This window comes from Coregonus clupeaformis, unplaced genomic scaffold (assembly GCF_020615455.1).
Source record: "Coregonus clupeaformis isolate EN_2021a unplaced genomic scaffold, ASM2061545v1 scaf0290, whole genome shotgun sequence".
Classification (NCBI taxonomy): Eukaryota; Metazoa; Chordata; class Actinopteri; order Salmoniformes; family Salmonidae; genus Coregonus; species Coregonus clupeaformis.
In genome coordinates this window covers 179,414-199,856 of record NW_025533745.1, presented here as the reverse complement: position 1 = coordinate 199,856, position 20,443 = coordinate 179,414, and the positions used below count along the sequence as shown (strand labels likewise).

Genomic DNA, 20,443 nt, shown 5'->3' with positions numbered 1-20,443 from the left:
AGTGCATTTGGATGATCCAGAAGAGGATTGGGAGAATGTCATATGGTCAGATGAAACCAAAATATAACTTTTTGGTAAAAACTCAACTCGTCATGTTTGGAGGACAAAGAATGCTGAGTTGCATCCAAAGAACACCATACCTACTGTGAAGCATGGGGGTGGAAACATCATGCTTTGGGGCTGTTTTTCTGCAAAGGGACCAGGACGACTGATCTGTGTAAAGGAAAGAATGAATGGGGCCATGTATCGTGAGATTTTGAGTGAAAACGTCCTTCCATCAGCAAGGGCATTGAAGATGAAACGTGGCTGGGTCTTTCAGCATGACAATGATCCCAAACACAGCGCCCGGGCAACGAAGGAGTGGCTTCGTAAGAAGCATTTCAAGGTCCTGGAGTGGCCTAGCCAGTCTCCAGATCTCAACCCCATAGAAAATCTTTGGAGGGAGTTGAAAGTCCGTGTTGCCCAGCGACAGCCCCAAAACATCACTGCTCTAGAGGAGATCTGCGTGGAGGAATGGGCCAAAATACCAGCAACAGTGTGTGAAAACCTTGTGAAGACTTACAGAAAACGTTTGACCTGTGTCATTGCCAACAAAGGGTATATAACAAAGTATTGAGAAACTTTTGTTATTGACCAGATACTTATTTTCCACCATAATTTGCAAATAAATTAATTAAAAATCCTACAATGTGATTTTCAGGATTTTTTTCCTCATTTTGTCTGTCATAGTTGACGTGTACCTATGATGAAAATTACAGGCTTCTCTCATCTTTTTAAGTGGGAGAACTTGCACAATTGGTGGCTGACTAAATACTTTTTTCCCCCACTGTATATCACCCCAAGAAAATTCAACACTTTCCACTAGTCTTGCTCAACTAAAAATGTTATCGGCCTCGTCTCAACTTAAGTCTCTCCAACAACGATTTTGAGGTACATTGTTCTAGTATTTGTTTTAAACACCCCCTTTCTAAAGTTTGTATATATTTTTGGTTATTCTATAAAAACATTCTGCCAACACTTATTTTCCTTCAAAATGTGTTTGCCTAAGGATAGCCAGTTTTACACATATCTAAATCTTACCAAACGATGCTTTTTTTCTGTCAGAAATAGACATTTCCCTTAAGGGGGGTGTCCATCCGTCCGTCCGTCCCCCGTCCCCCGTCCCCCGTCCCCCCTTAACTTTTTTTTCTTGTGACAAGTAGGCCTACATTTGCTGCAGTAATATAAGGACTGAATGCACGTCTAATTTACACATCTCCATCTGGCTTTCGGGGGTCATCTTATTTTTTTTGTTTAAAGATGATCTTTTTTATTCCAGCTGCAGAGTTTTAAAACACCCTATCACTCCAATGTCATTGCTTTAAATCAGTGCGCATGTGACCACTCTCTCGCAGTGTTTCTCTCTGTCCATCAATTCCATTCAAATTGCATCCAAAATAGATAATCCTGTTGATTTATATATACAGTAGATGTCCTAGCCTACCTCTTCCAGGTAATACATATTAGCCTTATATGTAGCTAATGAATGATGGGTTCATATGCATAAGCTTCTAACTTTTGCGCATACGCACCCACACTCCGCTCGCCTCTCTTTCTTTAAAAAACGCTCCTTGGCTCTTGGAGTCCCAGGAAAAGCTAGACTAGAAATAGCTTGCTGGACTTTTTATTTCAGTATTTCTTATACTAATAGACTATTGGAAGAGGGATGCAAGCTCTTGTTTGCTGAACATTAAATACAGCAGCCCATAGAACTCATTGGGAGTTTGAAAGAAGAGAGAATGCGCGATGGCGGTATACTATGGCAGTTATTTATTCAAACCCATAACCATTCAATCTTCGTGAAGAGAAGTGAAAGCCGTTGGCATCTTCTAGTCTTATATTATTCAAGCATGTCATTACAATGAAGAAGATAAGCACAATGAAACTTATTTCATTTAACTGTTGAAAGTGAGGAAGGAATGAAGCAACAATAGAGAGAGCGATGAGGTAGTATAAGACACATGTTGACAACATTAGGGGAAATGTAAAATTACATTTTAAAATCAAATTCACTTGCCTATAATTGTAACTTTGTAGGACCCATGTCCTTTACCAGCATCACAGCTTCTCTCCCAGCTTCATGGTTTGAGCGAGGTGCGTAATTCCAGTCCATATAATACAGTACAGTAACATAGTCCACACTCAAAGATTCAACACTTTAGAATGACACTTCCGGCTTTGGCAGGAAATACCGGGTTACCCGGGAGAAAAGTGATTTATTCTCGGGGATGGACATTTGTAAAATAATAGGAAAATATTCAACTTTAATTATGACACTGCTGTGTTCTTGAAATACCCACAGTTTGTGTTCTAAAGCTGTTTCAAGAAAGCCAAGGAGACGTGTCATGATCACATTTTGCAGACGTTTGCAGAACATTCTGGGAGCGTTTGTGGCTCAGCCAGCTTTCTGTGTGCTGCAGGAGGAAATCCGTCCCCAGTTTGAGGCCAAATATTCCAAAAAGGAGAGGATGAACCCCATATCTGGAAAGCCTGAGCCGTACCAGGCCTTTACAGACAAGTACAGCCGACTCATTGTCTCAGCTTCTGGAATCTTCTTTATGGTAAGTCCCTGGAGTAGGTATAGTGAATATTTCGTAATAATTTAATTTGAGTAGGGACAGATGCATTAAAATGGTTTGCATGTTGCCTCATGCTTGCTGCTTGTTAAACCAGTTTCCCACTGGTTTTTGTTTGAATTCATTCAAATCTTCAGTATGTGGCCCATGTAGGAATCAAACCAACAACTGTGATGTTGCAAGCAAGCCAACTCAACCCAGTGAGCAATTAATCAGATTTGCCTTGTTACTATATGTGTGCCTGACCAGAATGTTTTATTGACCTCCTCAGATCCTGGTGGTGATCGCTGCCGTCTTCGGCATTGTGATTTACCGTGTGATCACAGTCAGCACTTTTGCCGCCTTTGGCTGGGCTCTTATCAGGAACAACTCTCAGGTGGCCACCACCGGCACAGCCGTGTGCATCAACTTCTGCATCATCATGCTCCTCAATGTGGTAAAGGCTTTGTTGAAAAATGCATTTAGGATTATGAGATCAATAAAGTGGCATATATACAGTACCAGTCAAAAGTTTGGACACACCTACTCATTCCAGGGTTTTTCTTTATTTTTACTATTTTCTACATTGTAGAATAATAGTGAAGACATCAAAACTGTGAAATAACACATATGGAATCATGTCGTAACCCAAAAAGTGTTAAAGAAATCAAAATATATTTTATATTTGAGATTCTTCAACACTCTTGGCATTCTCTCAACCAGCTTCATGAGGTAGTCACCTGGTATGCATTTCAATTAACAGGTGTGCCTTGTTAAAAGTTAATTTGTGGAATTTCTTTCCTTAATGCGTTTGAGCCAATCAGTTGTGTTGTGACAAGGTAGGGGTGGTATACAGAAGATAGCCCTACTTGGAAAAAGACCAAGTCCATATTATGTCAAGAACAGCTCAAATAAGCAAAGAGAAACTAAAGTCCATTATTACTTTAAGACATGAAGGTCGGTCAATCCGGAAAATGTCAGGAACTTTGAAAGTTTCTTCAAGTACAGTCGCAAAAACCATCAAGCGCAATGATGAAACTGACTCTCATGAGGACCGCCACAGAAAAGGAAGACCCAGAGTTACCTCTGCTGCAGAGGATAAGTTCATTAGAGTTAACTTCCCCTCAGATTGCAGCCCAAATAAATGCTTCTCAGAGTTCAAGTCACAGACACATCTCAACATCAACTGTACAGAGGAGACTGTGTGAATCAGGCCTTCATGGTTGAATTGCTGCAAAGAAACTACTACTAAAGGACACCAATAATAAGAAGAGACCTGCTTGGGCCAAGAAACACGAGCAATGGATATTAGACTAGTGGAAATGTGTCCTTTGGTCTGAAGTCCAAATTTGAGATTTTTGGTTCCAACCGCCGTGTCTTTGTGAGATGCGGTGTGGGTGAACGGATGATCTCCACATGTGTATTTAGGGTGGCAGGTAGCTTAGTGGGTAAGAGCGTTGTGCCAGTAACCGAAAGGTCGCTGGTTCTAATCCCCGAGCCGACTAGGTGAAAAATCTGTCGATGTGCCCTTAAGCAAGGCACTTAACCCTAATTGCTCATGTAAGTCGCTCTGGATAAGAGCGTCTGCTAAATGACTAAAAATGTAAAAAAAAAATGTATTTCCCACCGTAAAGCATGGAGGAAGAGGTGTTATGGTGTGGGGGTGCTTTGCTGGTGACACTGTCAGTAATTTATTTAGAATTCAAGGCACACTTAACCAGCATGGCTACCACAGCATTCTGCAGCGATACACCATCCCATCTGGTTTGGGCTTAATGGGACTATCATTTGTTTTTAAACAGGACAATGACCCATCACACCTCCAGGCTGTGTAAGGGATATTTTACGAAGAAGGAGATTTATGGAGTGCTGCATCAGATGACCTGGCCTACACAATCCCCTGACCTCAACCCAATTGAGATGGTTTGGGATGAGTCGGACGGCAGAGTGAAGGAAAAGCAGCCAATAAGTGCTCAGCATATGTGGGAACTCCTTCAAGACGGTTGGAAAAGCATTCCAGGTGAAGCTGGTTGAGACCATGCCAAGAGTGTGCAAAGCTGTCATCAAGGCAAAGGGTGGCTATTTGAAGAATCTCAAATATAAAATATATTTTGATTTGTTTAGCACTTTTGTGGTTACTACATGATTCCATATGTGTTATTTCATAGTTTTGATCTCTTCACTATTATTCTACAAAGAAAAACCCTTGAATGAGTAGGTGTGTCCAAACTTTTGACTGGTAGTGTGTGTGTGTGTGTGTGTGTGTGTGTGTGTGTGTGTGTGTGTGTGTGTGTGTGTGTGTGTGTGTGTATGTGTATATGTGTATATATATATGTATATATATGTATATATACTGCTCAAAAAAATAAAGGGAACACTTAAACAACACAATGTAACTCCAAGTCAATCACACTTCTGTGAAATCCAACTGTCCACTTAGGAAGCAACACTGATTGACAATAAATTTCACATGCTGTTGATCAAATGGAATAGACAACAGGTGGAAATTATAGGCAATTAGCAAGACACCCCCAATAAAGGACTGGTTTTGCAGGTGGTGACCACAGACCACTTCTCAGTTCCTATGCTTCCTGGCTGATGTTTTGGTCACTTTTGAATGCTGGCGGTGCTTTCACTCTAGTGGTAGCATGAGACGGAGTCTACAACCCACACAAGTGGCTCAGGTAGTGCAGCTCATCCAGGATGGCACATCAATGCGAGCTGTGGCAAGAAGGTTTGCTGTGTCTGTCAGCGTAGTGTCCAGAGCATGGAGGCGCTACCAGGAGACAGGCCAGTACATCAGGAGACGTGGAGGAGGCCGTAGGAGGGCAACAACCCAGCAGCAGGACTGCTACCTCCGCCTTTGTGCAAGGAGGAGCAGGAGGAGCACTGCCAGAGCCCTGCAAAATGACCTCCAGCAGGCCACAAATGTGCATGTGTCTGCTCAAACGGTCAGAAACAGACTCCATGAGGGTGGTATGAGGGCCCAACGTCCACAGGTGGGGGTTGTGCTTACAGCCCAACACCGTGCAGGACGTTTGGCATTTGCCAGAGAACACCAAGATTGGCAAATTCGCCACTGGCGCCCTGTGCTCTTCACAGATGAAAGCAGGTTCACACTGAGCACATGTGACAGACGTGACAGAGTCTGGAGACGCCGTGGAGAACGTTCTGCTGCCTGCAACATCCTCCAGCATGACCGGTTTGGCGGTGGGTCAGTCATGGTGTGGGGTGGCATTTCTTTGGGGGGCCGCACAGCCCTCCATGTGCTCGCCAGAGGTAGCCTGACTGCCATTAGGTACCAAGATGAGATCTTCAGACCCCTTGTGAGACCATATGCTGGTGCGGTTGGCCCTGGGTTCCTCCTAATGCAAGACAATGCTAGACCTCATGTGGCTGGAGTGTGTCAGCAGTTCCTGCAAGAGGAAGGCATTGATGCTATGGACTGGCCCGCCCGTTCCCCAGACCTGAATCCAATTGAGCACATCTGGGACATCATGTCTCGCTCCATCCACCAACGCCACATTGCACCACAGACTGTCCAGGAGTTGGCGGATGCTTTAGTCCAGGTCTGGGAGGAGATCCCTCAGGAGACCATCCGCCACCTCATCAGGAGCATGCCCAGGCGTTGTAGGGAGGTCATGCAGGCACCTGGAGGCCACACACACTACTGAGCCTCATTTTGACTTGTTTTAAGGACATTACATCAAAGTTGGATCAGCCTGTAGTGTGGTTTTCCACTTTAATTTTGAGGGTGACTCCAAATCCAGACATCCATGGGTTGATACATTTGATTTCCATTGATAATTTTTGTGTGAATTTGTTGTCAGCACATTCAACTATGTAAAGAAAAAAGTATTTAATAAGATTATTTCATTCATTCAGATCTAGGATGTGTTATTTTAGTGTTCCCTTAATTTTTTGAGCAGTGTATATATGTATATATATATATATATATATATATATATATATATATATATATATATATATATACACACACACAGTGAGGGAAAAAAAGTATTTGATCCCCTGCTGATTTTGTACGTTTGCCCATTGACAAAGAAATGATCAGTCTATCATTTTAATGGTAGGTTTATTTGAACAGTGAGAGACAGAATAACAACAACAAAATCCAGAAAAACGCATGTCAAAAATGTTATAAATTGATTTGCATTTTAATGAGGGAAATAAGTATTTGACCCCCTCTCAATCAGAAAGATTTCTGGCTCCCAGGTGTCTTTTATACAGGTAACGAGCTGAGATTAGGAGCACACTCTTAAAGGGAGTGCTCCTAATCTCAGCTTGTTACCTGTATAAAAGACACCTGTCCACAGAAGCAATCAATCAATCAGATTCCAAACTCTCCACCATGGCCAAGACCAAAGAGCTCTCCAAGGATGTCAGGGACAAGATTGTAGACCTACACAAGGCTGGAATGGGCTACAAGACCATTGCCAAGCAGCTTGGAGAGAAGGTGACAACAGTTGGTGCGATTATTCGCAAATGGAAGAAACACAAAATAACTGTCAATCTCCCTTGGCCTGGGGCTCCATGCAAGATCTCACCTCGTGGAGTTGCAATGATCATGAGAACAGTGAGGAATCAGCCCAGAACTACACGGGAGGATCTTGTCAATGATCTCAAGGCAGCTGGGACCATAGTCACCAAGAAAACAATTGGTAACACACTACGCCGTGAAGGACTGAAATCCTGCAGCGCCCGCAAGGTCCCCCTGCTCAAGAATGCACATATACAGGGCCATCTGAAGTTTGCCAATGAACATCTGAATGATTCAGAGGAGAACTGGGTGAAAGTGTTGTGGTCAGATGAGACCAAAATCGAGCTCTTTGGCATCAACTCAACTCGCCGTGTTTGGAGAAGGAGGAATGCTGCCTATGACCCCAAGAACACCATCCCCACCGTCAAACATGGAGGTGAAAACATTATGCTTTGGGGGTGTTTTTCTGCTAAGGGGACAGGACAACTTCACCGCATCAAAGGGACGATGGACGGGGCCGTGTACCGTCAAATCTTGGGTGAGAACCTCCTTCCCTCAGCCAGGGCATAAAAAATGGGTCGTGGATGGGTATTCCAGCATGACAATGACCCAAAACACACGGCCAAGGCAACAAAGGAGTGGCTCAAGAAGAAGCACATTAAGGTCCTGGAGTGGCCTAGCCAGTCTCCAGACCTTAATCCCATAGAAAATCTGTGGAGGGAGCTGAAGGTTCGAGTTGCCAAACGTCAGCCTCAAAACCTTAATGACTTGGAGAAGATCTGCAAAGAGGAGTGGGACAAAATCACTCCAGAGATGTGTGCAAGCCTGGTGGCCAACTACAAGAAACGTCTGACCTCTGTGATTGCCAACAAGGGTTTTGCCACCAGGTACTAAGTCATGTTTTGCAGAGGGGTCAAATACTTATTTCCCTCATTAAAATGCAAATCAATTTATAAAAATTTTTACATGCGTTTTTTATTTATTTTTATTTTTATTCTGTCTCTCACTGTTCAAATAAACCTACCATTAAAATTATAGACTGATCATTTCTTTGTCAGTGGGCAAACGTACAAAATCAGCAGGGGATCAAATACTTTTTTCCCTCACTGTATATATATATACAGTGGGGAAAAAAAGTATTTAGTATTTAGTCAGCCACCAATTGTGCAAGTTCTCCCACTTAAAAAGATGAGAGAGGCCTGTAATTTTCATCATAGGTACACGTCAACTATGACAGACAAAATGAGAAAAAAAATTCCAGAAAATCACATTGTAGGATTTTTTATGAATTTATTTGCAAATTATGGTGGAAAATAAGTATTTGGTCAATAACAAAAGTTTCTCAATACTTTGTTATATACCCTTTGTTGGCAATGACATTTTCTGTAAGTCTTCACAAGGTTTTCACACACTGTTGCTGGTATTTTGGCCCATTCCTCCATGCAGATCTCCTCTAGAGCAGTGATGTTTTGGGGCTGTCGCTGGGCAACACAGACTTTCAACTCCCTCCAAAGATTTTCTATGGGGTTGAGATCTGGAGACTGGCTAGGCCACTCCAGGACCTTGAAATGCTTCTTACGAAGCCACTCCTTTGTTGCCCGGGCGCTGTGTTTGGGATCATTGTCATGCTGAAAGACCCAGCCACGTTTCATCTTCAATGCCCTTGCTGATGGAAGGAGGTTTTCACTCAAAATCTCACGATACATGGCCCCATTCATTCTTTCCTTTACACGGATCAGTCGTCCTGGTCCCTTTGCAGAAAAACAGCCCCAAAGCATGATGTTTCCACCCCCATGCTTCACAGTAGGTATGGTGTTCTTTGGATGCAACTCAGCATTCTTTGTCCTCCAAACACGACGAGTTGAGTTTTACCAAAAAGTTCTATTTTGGTTTCATCTGACCATATGACATTCTCCCAATCCTCTTCTGGATCATCCAAATGCACTCTAGCAAACTTCAGACGGGCCTGGACATGTACTGGCTTAAGCAGGGGGACACGTCTGGCACTGCAGGATTTGAGTCCCTGGCGGCGTAGTGTGTTACTGATGGTAGGCTTTGTTACTTTGGTCCCAGCTCTCTGCAGGTCATTCACTAGGTCCCCCCCGTGTGGTTCTGGGATTTTTGCTCACCGTTCTTGTGATCATTTTGACCCCACGGGGTGAGATCTTGCGTGGAGCCCCTGATCGAGGGAGATTATCAGTGGTCTTGTATGTCTTCCATTTCCTAATAATTGCTCCCACATTTGATTTCTTCAAACCAAGCTGCTTACCTATTGCAGATTCAGTCTTCCCAGCCTGGTGCAGGTCTACAATTTTGTTTCTGGTGTCCTTTGACAGCTCTTTGGTCTTGGCCATAGTGGAGTTTGGAGTGTGACTGTTTGAGGTTGTGGACAGGTGTCTTTTATACTGATAACAAGTTCAAACAGGTGCCATTAATACAGGTAACGAGTGGAGGACAGAGGAACCTCTTAAAGAAAAAGTTACAGGTCTGTGAGAGACAGAAATCTTGCTTGTTTGTAGGTGACCAAATACTTATTTTCCACCATAATTTGCAAATAAATTCATTAAAAATCCTACAATGTGGATTTTTTTTTCTCAATTTGTCTGTCATAGTTGACGTGTACCTATGATGAAAATTACAGGCCTCTCTCATCTTTTTAAGTGGGAGAACTTGCACAATTGGTGGCTGACTAAATACTTTTTTCCCCCACTGTATACTATGTATACATGCATACATACATACATATACACTGAGTGTACACAACATTAGGAACACCTGCTCTTTCCATGACAGACTGACCAGGTGAATACAGGTGAAAGCTATGATCCCTTATTGATGTCACTTGTTAGATCCACGTCAAGCAGTGTAGATGAAGGGGAGGAGACAGGTTAAAGAAGGATATTTAAAGCCTTGAGACAATTGAGACATGGATTTTGTATGTGTGCCATTCAGAGGAGGAATGGGCAAGACAAAATATTTAAGTGCCTTTGAACGTGGTATGGTAGCAGGTGCCAGGCGCACCGGTTTGAGTGTGTCAAGAACTGCAACTCTGCTGGGTTTTTCACAATCAACAGTTTCCCGTGTGTATCATGAATGGTCCACCACCCAAAGGACATCCAGCCAACGGCAGGCCAGTGGTTGAAAACGGGTCATTGATGAAAGAGGACAAAGGAGGCTGACATGAATTGTGCAGAGCAACAGACAGGCTACAGTTAGTCAACTGACAGTCAAGTACAACATTGGTGCCCAAAGACTCATAAAAGAATGCAAAACTCGTCGTACCTTGACACGAATGGGGTATGGCAGCCAACGACCTTACAGAGTTCCACTTCTTTCAGCAAAAACAAGAAACTGCGGTTGCAGTGGGCTAAGCAACGAACACACTGGACACTGGAGAATTGGAAAAACATTGACTGGTCTGATGAATCCTGGTTCCTGCTATTTCACACTGATGAGTATCAACATTGCAGGCTGGTGATGGTGTGGGGTGTGTTTTCATGGCACACATTAGGCCCCTTGATAAAAGTGGAGCAACGTTTGAATGCCACAGGATATCTGAACATCATTGCCAATCAGGTGCATCCCTTCATGGCAGCAGTGTATCCGTCTGCGAATAGATTTTTTCAGCAGGATAATGCCCCATGCCACAAGGCTAGGATTGTCCAGGAATGGTTCCACGAACTTGACAGTGAATTCCGCTTACTGCAGTGGCCTGCCCAGTCACCAGATCTCAATCCAGTTGAGCATCTGTGGGATGAGATGGAACAAGCTATTCGGAGTAGAGATCCACTACCAGCCAACTTGACACAACTGTGGGAAGAATTGGAGTCAACATGGGCCAGCATCCCTGTGGAATGCTTTCGACACCTTGTCCCTGACCCGATTTAATTGAGGCTGTTCTGAGGGCAAAGAGGGGTGCAACTCAATATTAGAAAGGTGTTCTTAATGTTTTGTACACTCAGTGTATTTTAATGTCTATCAGTGTTGAAACCCTAATGCCGTGTAGCGCTTTTTGATATAGTTAACTACAGTTGTGCTCAAAATTTTTATAAAAATGTATCCTAATGCCCTTCAATGTCAGGACATCGCGCTTTAGCTACAACAGCATGAGAATCAAGGAAAACAAAACCCTATTAACTGGTAACCTTGTTTTTTTCTTCAGTTGTATGAAAAAGTCGCCCTTCTGCTCACCAATTTAGGTAAGCTACAAGTGTTCCTCCATCTGTCATCATGCTGTAACATGCCATCCTCCGAGGTAATTACAGTCAATATAATGCAGGGGCTGTCATTTTATACACAACCTCTCTCTCTCTTTCTCTCTCTATCTCTTTATGTTTCTTTAATCTTATTCTCAATTTTCTCTGTTTCTCTCTCCCTCTGGCTCTATATCCACAGAGCAGCCAAGGACCGAGTCAGAGTGGGAGAACAGCTTCACCCTGAAGATGTTCCTGTTTCAGTTTGTCAATCTCAACAGCTCTACCTTCTACATAGCATTTTTCCTGGGCAGGTGAGGAAACATCTCTACTTCATGGGGTAAATCGTAATATCTACCATATTTCACACTATATTTCATTGAGATTGGTTAGTAGAATGATGTGACCATCTTTGTCAGGTTCACTGGTCGGCCAGGAGCCTATATCCGCCTCATTAACCGCTGGAAACTGGAAGAGGTGAGTGAACTTGTATGTGTTTCTTAAGGCTTTTCAAATGTGTTCAACGTGGAACATTTCTAGTGGAAAGTACTCTTGTGGACAGATGCACGTAACATAAATGGTAGTAGCATCTGTCGACAGACTGTGGGATGCCACAACGAATTAGGAACTTTGATCCAGTACGTCGATTTTTTATCGCTGATTATATCACAAATTCACAGGTGCTCGCATCTTTCGAATTTAGGAAGTGGAGGGGACATTTGTCCCATAGACTTGCCAGAAACTGTCTGAGAGTTTCAGTTTAGAGGGGTGGAGACTTCACTAGTCTCTTTAGTATATTTCCTAACACGTCTCCTCCCAGAACTTAATTGAGTTTATGCCGCAATTACCCGAGTTCTGGGTGTCCCAGATTAAGTGGAAAGTAGCTTGGAACACTGTATTGTCACTCGAACCTCTGTGTTATGAACCAGAAAATTATGGTGTAGGGTTACTGTATAGTTAGTTGAACAGTTGTTTATTGAATGAAGTGCTGGCACTGTTTCCCCTGTCTGTGTAGTGCCATCCCAGTGGCTGTTTGATAGATCTCTGCATGCAGATGGGTATCATCATGGTGCTCAAGCAGACCTGGAACAACTTCATGGAGCTGGGCTACCCGTGAGTATGGCCTGCCTTAGCCAATTAGACGCAGATAGCGCCTAGCATGTCACCCCCCCCCGTGACCCTTAATAATTGGTTGTTTGTCAGGCTGATCCAGAACTGGTGGACACGGCGAAGGCTGAGGCAGGAGCACGGCCCCAACGCCAAGGCCAGCTTCCCGCAGTGGGAGAGGGACTACAACCTGCAGCCCATGAATGCCTACGGACTGTTTGACGAATACCTGGAGATGAGTATGTGCCCTTTGACCCTGAGCCCACATTTAAAGTAACTGTCCAGTGAAAATCTCACTTTTAAAAGTTCATATTCTGTTAACTCATACCCAAATAATGTTGTTGACTCATCCTATACTCGTATTTGTGGCAAAAACATACATAGGAGAAAAAACACTTCAAAAACCCCACATCAAACTGACCGTTTAAAAAATGCTTGCTTTTTCAACATAGAGGATGATGTCATCCTCCTGAGAAGGATGAGCTGGCCAATCAGTGGTCTACTCAAATAAATGTTTTTAATGACCAGTATACACCCACACCTTTCTGTTGTTGGGGTACGCCATTCCAATACAGAAAAGCTGCTTTTTAACATACTTAATTACCATTTTTTTGGAAGGAAAAATTATAGGTTATATTCCATACAAATCTGGAAACACTGGACAGTTACTTTAAAACGCAAATAATTTCTACCTCAATTTCATTCTAGCACAATCAATCAATTGACCAATCAGAAGAAATCAGTGTGGCTCGAGCCATATAGACCTGAGTGAGCAACCAAGTAAGCCACTGCTCTGCATTGAGAACACTGAGAATCATTGCCGTCATCATCTTGTATACGGTTAATACACAAGTGCAGAAAACATAGCTAACTCCTCTGTGTAAGATGGGTGTAAAAATGTGTTGATGTTGTAAGTTTGTTGTCATCGATAGATCCTCTTCTTTCTGTTTGTCCCATTCCCATCAGTGGTGCTTACACTGTTCTGTTTGTTATGTTCACACGCTTTCACTACAAATGGCTCAATTTTAGACACTTTGGGATGATTGGGACATGAAATGCTAAACATGCTAATATTGGGGATATTGATTTTTGGACAAAAATATTAAAATTTTAGCATTTGGAAATTGTGGCCAGTGGCCAGGTATATAAAACCAAAGGATGGATTGATGTCTTACCTTGTCCCTAGACTTCTTACAGCGTAAGGTAAACAATGTACATTTGTAAATTGGGTGAACCATTTCCTTTAACAATTTGGGTAAAACTTTACATAGGGTTCTTATTACTGTGTAATTATTCCTGTGAGTACAGTGTTACAAGGATTGTAACTCATAGTTACACTCCAACTTACAGCAGCACAACTAATCCTAGCAGCACCCCTAGACATAACCATTAGTTACACTAACAGTAAGTACAGTGTAGCAATGAGTAATTACAATACTTGTTGCACTGCTTACAATAATAATTATACAGTAATAAGACTACTGTAATGTAAATTGTTAAAAGTTGAGAGAACCTATTGGTCAGATGTGGGACACCAACTCCGTTGTCATTTCTCCCTGATTGCCTGATTGCTTGCAGTGAACATGAAAGGTACTGTAGAAAACAATGTTGTTTACCAGTTAGGTCATGAATGCATGTGCCAAATATGTTTATTGCACTCCTTGCCATCATATTCTGCTTTGCCAGGCAAACTGCACATGGAGAGGAAAAATACCATGAATATTAGCTTAGGACCTAATTACTTCTATAGAAAAAATATTTCCACTGGGCAAAACAGTGTCCTATGAGAAGCTGTGGGTGGTTCTGGGGTGGGGAAAGTGCTGGTGTTAGTGCCAACTTTTTCTCCAGCCAGCCAAAACAATAACACACCTGACCACAGTCTATTGATGACTATAGATCACCTCAGAGGATGCTGATTCATCTGGCTAGTTTCTGGGTGGTGGAAATTACCTTTCTGCCGGAGAGATTCCAGAATGAAATACAGCCTTCTTGAATAAGTGGCCAGTTCATTGATTAAACGTCACAAGGCCCACATAAGGCTAAAAACATCTGTCATAAGAATAAAGAATTTATAACAATTTATACCAGTATTACAAATGACCCAGGAATGTAATTTACCAAGTCAACACTGGTGTAAGAATAATGAGTGGTTATGTATGATGTCATTATTGAAAAGTTATTATCTCATAGTTAACGGAAGTATAATGCTATACAATTCTCCATGTGAAATGTCCATATCAATCTGTAAGCTCTTCACCTTTACAGGAATAACATCCTCTAAAACGGCATGCAGCCTCTGCCAACTTTACTAACTAGGAGATATCATTATTGAAATGTCATCATTTCAATATTTCAGTATTTTATAATCCTCTAATACAGTTTGACATTTAAGAACTGTTGAGTAAAAACCAGAACATGTTTGGACAGTAAGAACTCTAACCTGCTCTTGTTAAATTCTACAATAAGTTGATCTACATGACTGACTTGTCCTCTTTGCCCCCTGGGGAACTGGAGGTCGAAGGTTAACCATAAACCAGCATTCGTATTGTGTTAGCTCATGTAAACGATTATATACATGCCATGTACTGTATGTCATGTTTACATTTATTTACCAGCGACATTAATCATTGTCTACATAGTTTTTCCACATGTGTATATTGAAGGAAAACTCCACCCAAAAACGATATTTTGGTATTTGTTTTATTAGTCCATTGTTGACATAGTCCCAAAAGGTTTTGCTTGTCAGCGCTCAAGTTTTCAAGATATGTAACTTTCAAAGTACAGAAATCATCCCTGCATGATGCATTTTGCATCATATGATGCTACATTTTGCATCATATGCATCATAAACAGATGATTTCTGTATTTTGAAAGTTCCATATCTTGAAAACTTGAGCGCTGACAAGCAAAACCTTTTGGGACTATGTCAACAATGGACTAATAAAACACATACCAAAAGATAGTTTTTGGGGTGGAGTTGTCCTTTAAGTCTTAAGTATGATTATGTGAAGTATACATAAAGCAGGCACATGCCATGTATTAATCACACAATGGTTACTTGAAGCATTTCTCCTACAAGTGTTTGATGTAGACAGATATATGTATGACAGTGTCTGATGACCGTGACATTTATGACAATGACAGATCAGTGTAACACTTAGGCTAGGATTCCGTGGTTGCACACAGCATGCAACTATATCCACATGCATGTGTCACTGTTTATTTTAACCCATAATGCTATTTTAACCCATAATGCTCCATAGATCCATTATGTGATGTCTCTGTAGGCTTTTTGAATGCTGATTTGTAATTACGCTCGATGTACTACCGTCTGTAACTTCCTTGGCGAGGCTCTTCACGAAGCACAAAATCTAATGGCTAACTTTGTCCTGTGCAATGCCCACACGCACTGACATACAGTAACAATTGTGACATTGAATGGTATAACCTCAAATCATATTGGCCTGTCTGAGTGAATATGGCTTTGGGTTGGCCATCTGTACAAAATGGAATGGGGTTTTTGAATGGGGGTTTTAATAGGACTACTGTTCATGCTTTACTCTCTGTGCCTATGTGTTTTTCAGTTTTACAGTTTGGCTTCACCACCATATTTGTGGCAGCTTTCCCCCTGGCCCCGCTCCTGGCCCTCCTCAACAACATCATCGAGATTCGCCTGGACGCCTACAAGTTTGTCACCCAGTGGCGGCGACCCCTGCCCTCTCAAGCCAAAGACATAGGTTAGGCTCATCTTACGGTCTGACCATCCCCTACTGTAGGGACATTTTCAAAGGAACGCAAAACATGCCGTATTTTTATTTTATTTTTTATTTCACCTTTATTTAACCAGGTAAGCCAGTTGAGAACAGGTTCTCATTTACAACTGCGACCTGGCCAAGATAAAGCAAAGTAGTGCAATAAAAACAACACAGAGTTACATATGGGGTAAAAAAAAAACATAAAGTCAGAAATACAACAGAAAATATATATACAGTGTGTGCAAATGTAGCAAGTTATGGAGGTAAGGCAATAAATAGGCTATAGTGCAGAATAATTACAATAGTATTAACACTGGAATGCTAGATGTGCAAGAGATTATGTGCAAATAGAGATACTGGGGTGCAAAAGAGCAAAATAAATAACAATATAGGGATGAGGTAGTTGGGTGGGCTAATTTCAGATGGGCTGTGTACAGGTGCAGTGATCGGTAAGGTGCTCTGACAACTGATGCTTAAAGTTATTGAGGGAGATAAGAGTCTCCAGCTTCAGAGATTTTTGCAATTCGTTCCAGTCATTGGCAGCAGAGAACTGGAAGGAATGGCGGCCAAAGGAGGTGTTGGCTTTGGGAATGACCAGAGAGATATACCTGCTGGAGCGCAGACTACGGGTGGGTGCTGCTATGGTGACCAATGAGCTAAGATAAGGCGGGGATTTGCCTAGCAGTGATTTATAGATGGCCTGGAGCCAGTGGGTTTGACGACGAACATGTAGTGAGGACCAGCCAACAAGAGCGTACAGGTCACAGTGGTGGGTAGTGTATGGGGCTTTGGAGACAAAACGGATGGCACTGTGATAGACTACATCCAATTTGCTGAGTAGAGTGTTGGAGGCTATTTTGTAAATGACATCGCCGAAGTCAAGGATCGGTAGGATAGTCAGTTTTACGAGGGCATGTTTGGCAGCATGAGTGAAGGAGGCTTTGTTGCGAAATAGGAAGCCGATTCTAGATTTAACTTTGGATTGGAGATTCTTTATGTGAGTCTGGAAGTTGAGTTTACAGTCTAGCCAGACACCTAGATATTTGTAGTTGTCCACATACTCTAGGTCAGACCCGTCGAGAGTGGTGATTCTAGTCGGGTGGGCGGGTGCTAGCAGCGTTCGATTGAAAAGCATGCATTTAGTTTTACTAGTGTTTAAGAGCAGTTGAAGGCTACTGAAGGATTGTTGTATGGCATTGAAGCTCGTTTGGAGGTTTGTTAACACAGTGTCCAATGAAGGGCCAGATGTATACAAAATGGTGTCGTCTGCGTAGAGGTGGATCTGAGAGTCACCAGCAGCAAGAGCGACATCATTGATATACACGGAGAAAAGTGTCGGCCCAAGAATTGAACCCTGTGGCACCCCCATAGAGACTGCCATAGGTCCAGACATAATTGTTTTACGCCAACACCGTGCCTCAGCTATTTTCACTCAATAGAACACTATTTTATTAGTTTCAGCACAGACAACCAATTTTAGGCGACTAGTCTATTATGCTTCATACTTTTGGAATCATTTTCAAACTCCTTTGAGTATTCTTTGAAGAAGTCCTGACAAAAGCTGCTTGTTGGTGAACCGTAATAAATAATTTGCATCGGAGCAAGAACATTCTTTTATTTTCTCTCCAGGGATCTGGTACGGCATCCTGGAGGGCATAGGTATCCTGTCCGTCATCACCAACGCCTTTGTCATCGCCGTCACCTCCGACTTCATCCCACGCCTTGTCTACGCATACAAGTACGGCCCGTGTGCCGGGCAGGGCCGAGCCGGGGAGAGGTGAGCGAGCCTGACCACAGTGACCACACAGACAAAGTGTCTGCCTTTGACATGTATTATGGTTAGTAATAGAGGGCAGCGGCATTGTCCTGCATCACAATGTCAAAGCACTGACATTTTATTGTTTCCGGTCCAGGTGCATGATGGGATATGTGAACGCCAGTCTATCGATGTTCAGAGTGTCTGATTTTGAGAACAAGTCGGAGCCCAGGACAGATGGATCGGAGACCTTTGGAGAAGCAGTGAAGTACTGCAGGTAGGTTTGGTGACCAAAGAGAGTCTTGGTATGGTTGGGCTTGTTTGAGCAGAAAAGTCATAACCTTTGACCTTTTGACCCTGTGTTTGACCCCCAGGTACCGTGACTACAGAGAGCCCCCAGACTCGCCCGGTGAACCATACTCCTACACGCTGCAGTTCTGGCATGTCCTGGCCGCACGGCTGGCCTTCATCATAGTCTTCGAGGTTAGTTTGTACAATTAATTCTATTAAACTCAGATACCGCATGCAAAACCATAACACAATATTCAGCCAAGATTGCATTATGTAATTACTGTACTATTGGTGTTGTGTGCTTTTGTAGCACATGGTTTTCACCATCAAGAACCTGATCGCCTACCTGATCCCAGACCTGCCCAAGGACCTACGGGACCGCATGCGGCGGGAGAAGTACCTGATCCAGGAGATGATGTACGAGGCTGAGCTAGAGAGACTGCAGAAGGAGAAGAATGAGAAGAAGAAGAATTACAGGGCCAATCATAACGCGTTGCCCTGAATGCACAAACAGGTGATAAATAACTGCACTGCACTGAAGGGACCAGCACGGAATACTGACTGGCAATCTATAACAGTTTGCAGGCTGCAGAGTGTGGCGCATAGGATTTACATTTATAAATAGGAAGGATAACTCACCTGCATGACCAATGTGTAGCACCACTCATCTGGGTGAAGCACGGCTGTCATTTTATGCCTGAACACTCAACACACCAGCTATCGAAGTAAGATTTGCCAATTTGAAGCACTGGACGACAAGGGACCAGGTTGTGCAAGGAAGTTAAATAAGTAATGTCACTTTTGTTCCTGTTGTCTAGAAGTTCCACTACTGTTACATTTACATTTTACATTTTAGTCATTTAGCAGACGCTCTTATCCAGAGCGACTTACAGGAGCAATTAGTGTCACTGTTGTGATTATCAACTGACACTCTCTCTATGACACCACAGGTCATACTGGTGCTGTGTGGGGGAATGACAGAGAACTGGCTGCATGCATGCCAGGGACTGTCCTGCCTGTCTGTGTCTCCAACTGGACCAGGTGAGCACCCCCAAGAGGACCGTCCAACAAACTGCATTCAGCATACTCCTCGCCATGGTGTTCAAACGTACTGTATGTCATTCTGATGCCGAGAGGCCAGTGGGTGAGGGAAAAAGAGGACATACATTGGAACATTTGACAATGGGGTTTGCTACTTTTTTCCATATTTCTCCTTCCACTTTGGACTCACAACTGTACATTTCTTCAAAACCTGAATGTAGATTTCAAAGAAAAGAGACACACAAAAAAACATTTGCATTTCTATTGTCACAACTTTAAAAAAGATTCTGTCATCCGTGCGGTTGAATGACAAACCCTGTTTATGACAAACCCTGTTTACAATCCTAGCCTTTTTATTTTGAGGACAAAACTCATGAGAAATCATGATTAATTGCTTTCACAAGGTTGTGGACCTTCAGCGATGTTCTCTGCTTACATTGTGTGCTGCAATAAGATGTTATTTTGAAACAATGTTCCATCAGATCTGTGGTAGTGGACGCAGACTGCTCAAACATCAGATGCCTTCCTTTACAATGGATACTAATAACAAGAGTAATAAAGATTCATATTTATTACAAACCGGTTTTGTAATTGTCCCATTTGCACTTTGATGTCATTTTAAACCTGTTTCAATATCTTTCCATCTGACAGAATACGTGCCACTATTAGAATCTCCATTGAGGTTATCACATCCTTAGCGGGTAGGTCAGGTTGTCAGGACACTGTATACATCACTACCACTGATGTCTCCTCCAGCGCGTTTAGAGGCTGCCCACGAAGTGACTGTACCTGCAGCTACTGTCTGTCTCTAGTGTCTAGTGTGGTAACGCCTGACCCCCTGTGCAGTTCCCTACTGGACCACCAGGGGGCGCCAATACACCTATCTTCTGACGCAGCCACAGGGCTCAAAGCAATGAGAGAGAGATGGGAATAGGTTTACATTTAGCATTTTGTGAGTGTTCTCACGTATTTTCAGTCAAGTGTCCAAAGATAAAACACAGTCATGTTCTGATACTTTGAAGATCAAAAGTATGTTTGTTTTGACCAGTGACATTGTAGGGTGGGTTTTTTTGTGCCCCTGGAGGAATTCTTCTTTGGTTAACACCATTATTGGTGTAAAATATCTTCTCAAATCCTTAAAGCTTTATGTTTATTTGAATGCTCTTTACTGTTGGCAGCTTTCTCTTGTACGTTTATATAATTCTTAT

At 42.6% G+C, this 20,443-nt stretch overlaps 1 protein-coding gene across 2 annotated transcripts in view; it reads left to right on the top strand.

Annotated features, from left to right (window-relative positions):
- The window catches only part of LOC121543482 (anoctamin-4), a 55,709-nt gene extending 35,895 nt beyond the window's left edge, over window positions 1-19,814 (top strand). For both annotated transcript variants that reach the window (XM_041853360.2, XM_041853361.1), the window contains 13 exons: window positions 2,460-2,600; window positions 2,887-3,051; window positions 11,255-11,291; window positions 11,488-11,599; window positions 11,705-11,762; window positions 12,301-12,398; window positions 12,489-12,631; window positions 15,977-16,129; window positions 17,777-17,924; window positions 18,061-18,180; window positions 18,278-18,386; window positions 18,505-18,708; window positions 19,145-19,814. In XM_041853360.2, the coding sequence (XP_041709294.1) occupies window positions 2,460-2,600; window positions 2,887-3,051; window positions 11,255-11,291; window positions 11,488-11,599; window positions 11,705-11,762; window positions 12,301-12,398; window positions 12,489-12,631; window positions 15,977-16,129; window positions 17,777-17,924; window positions 18,061-18,180; window positions 18,278-18,386; window positions 18,505-18,696 (1,476 nt within the window). In that variant the 3' untranslated portion in view covers window positions 18,697-18,708; window positions 19,145-19,814. The remainder of the gene's footprint in view (window positions 1-2,459; window positions 2,601-2,886; window positions 3,052-11,254; window positions 11,292-11,487; window positions 11,600-11,704; window positions 11,763-12,300; window positions 12,399-12,488; window positions 12,632-15,976; window positions 16,130-17,776; window positions 17,925-18,060; window positions 18,181-18,277; window positions 18,387-18,504; window positions 18,709-19,144) is intronic.
- The last annotated feature ends 629 nt before the right edge of the window (window positions 19,815-20,443 follow it).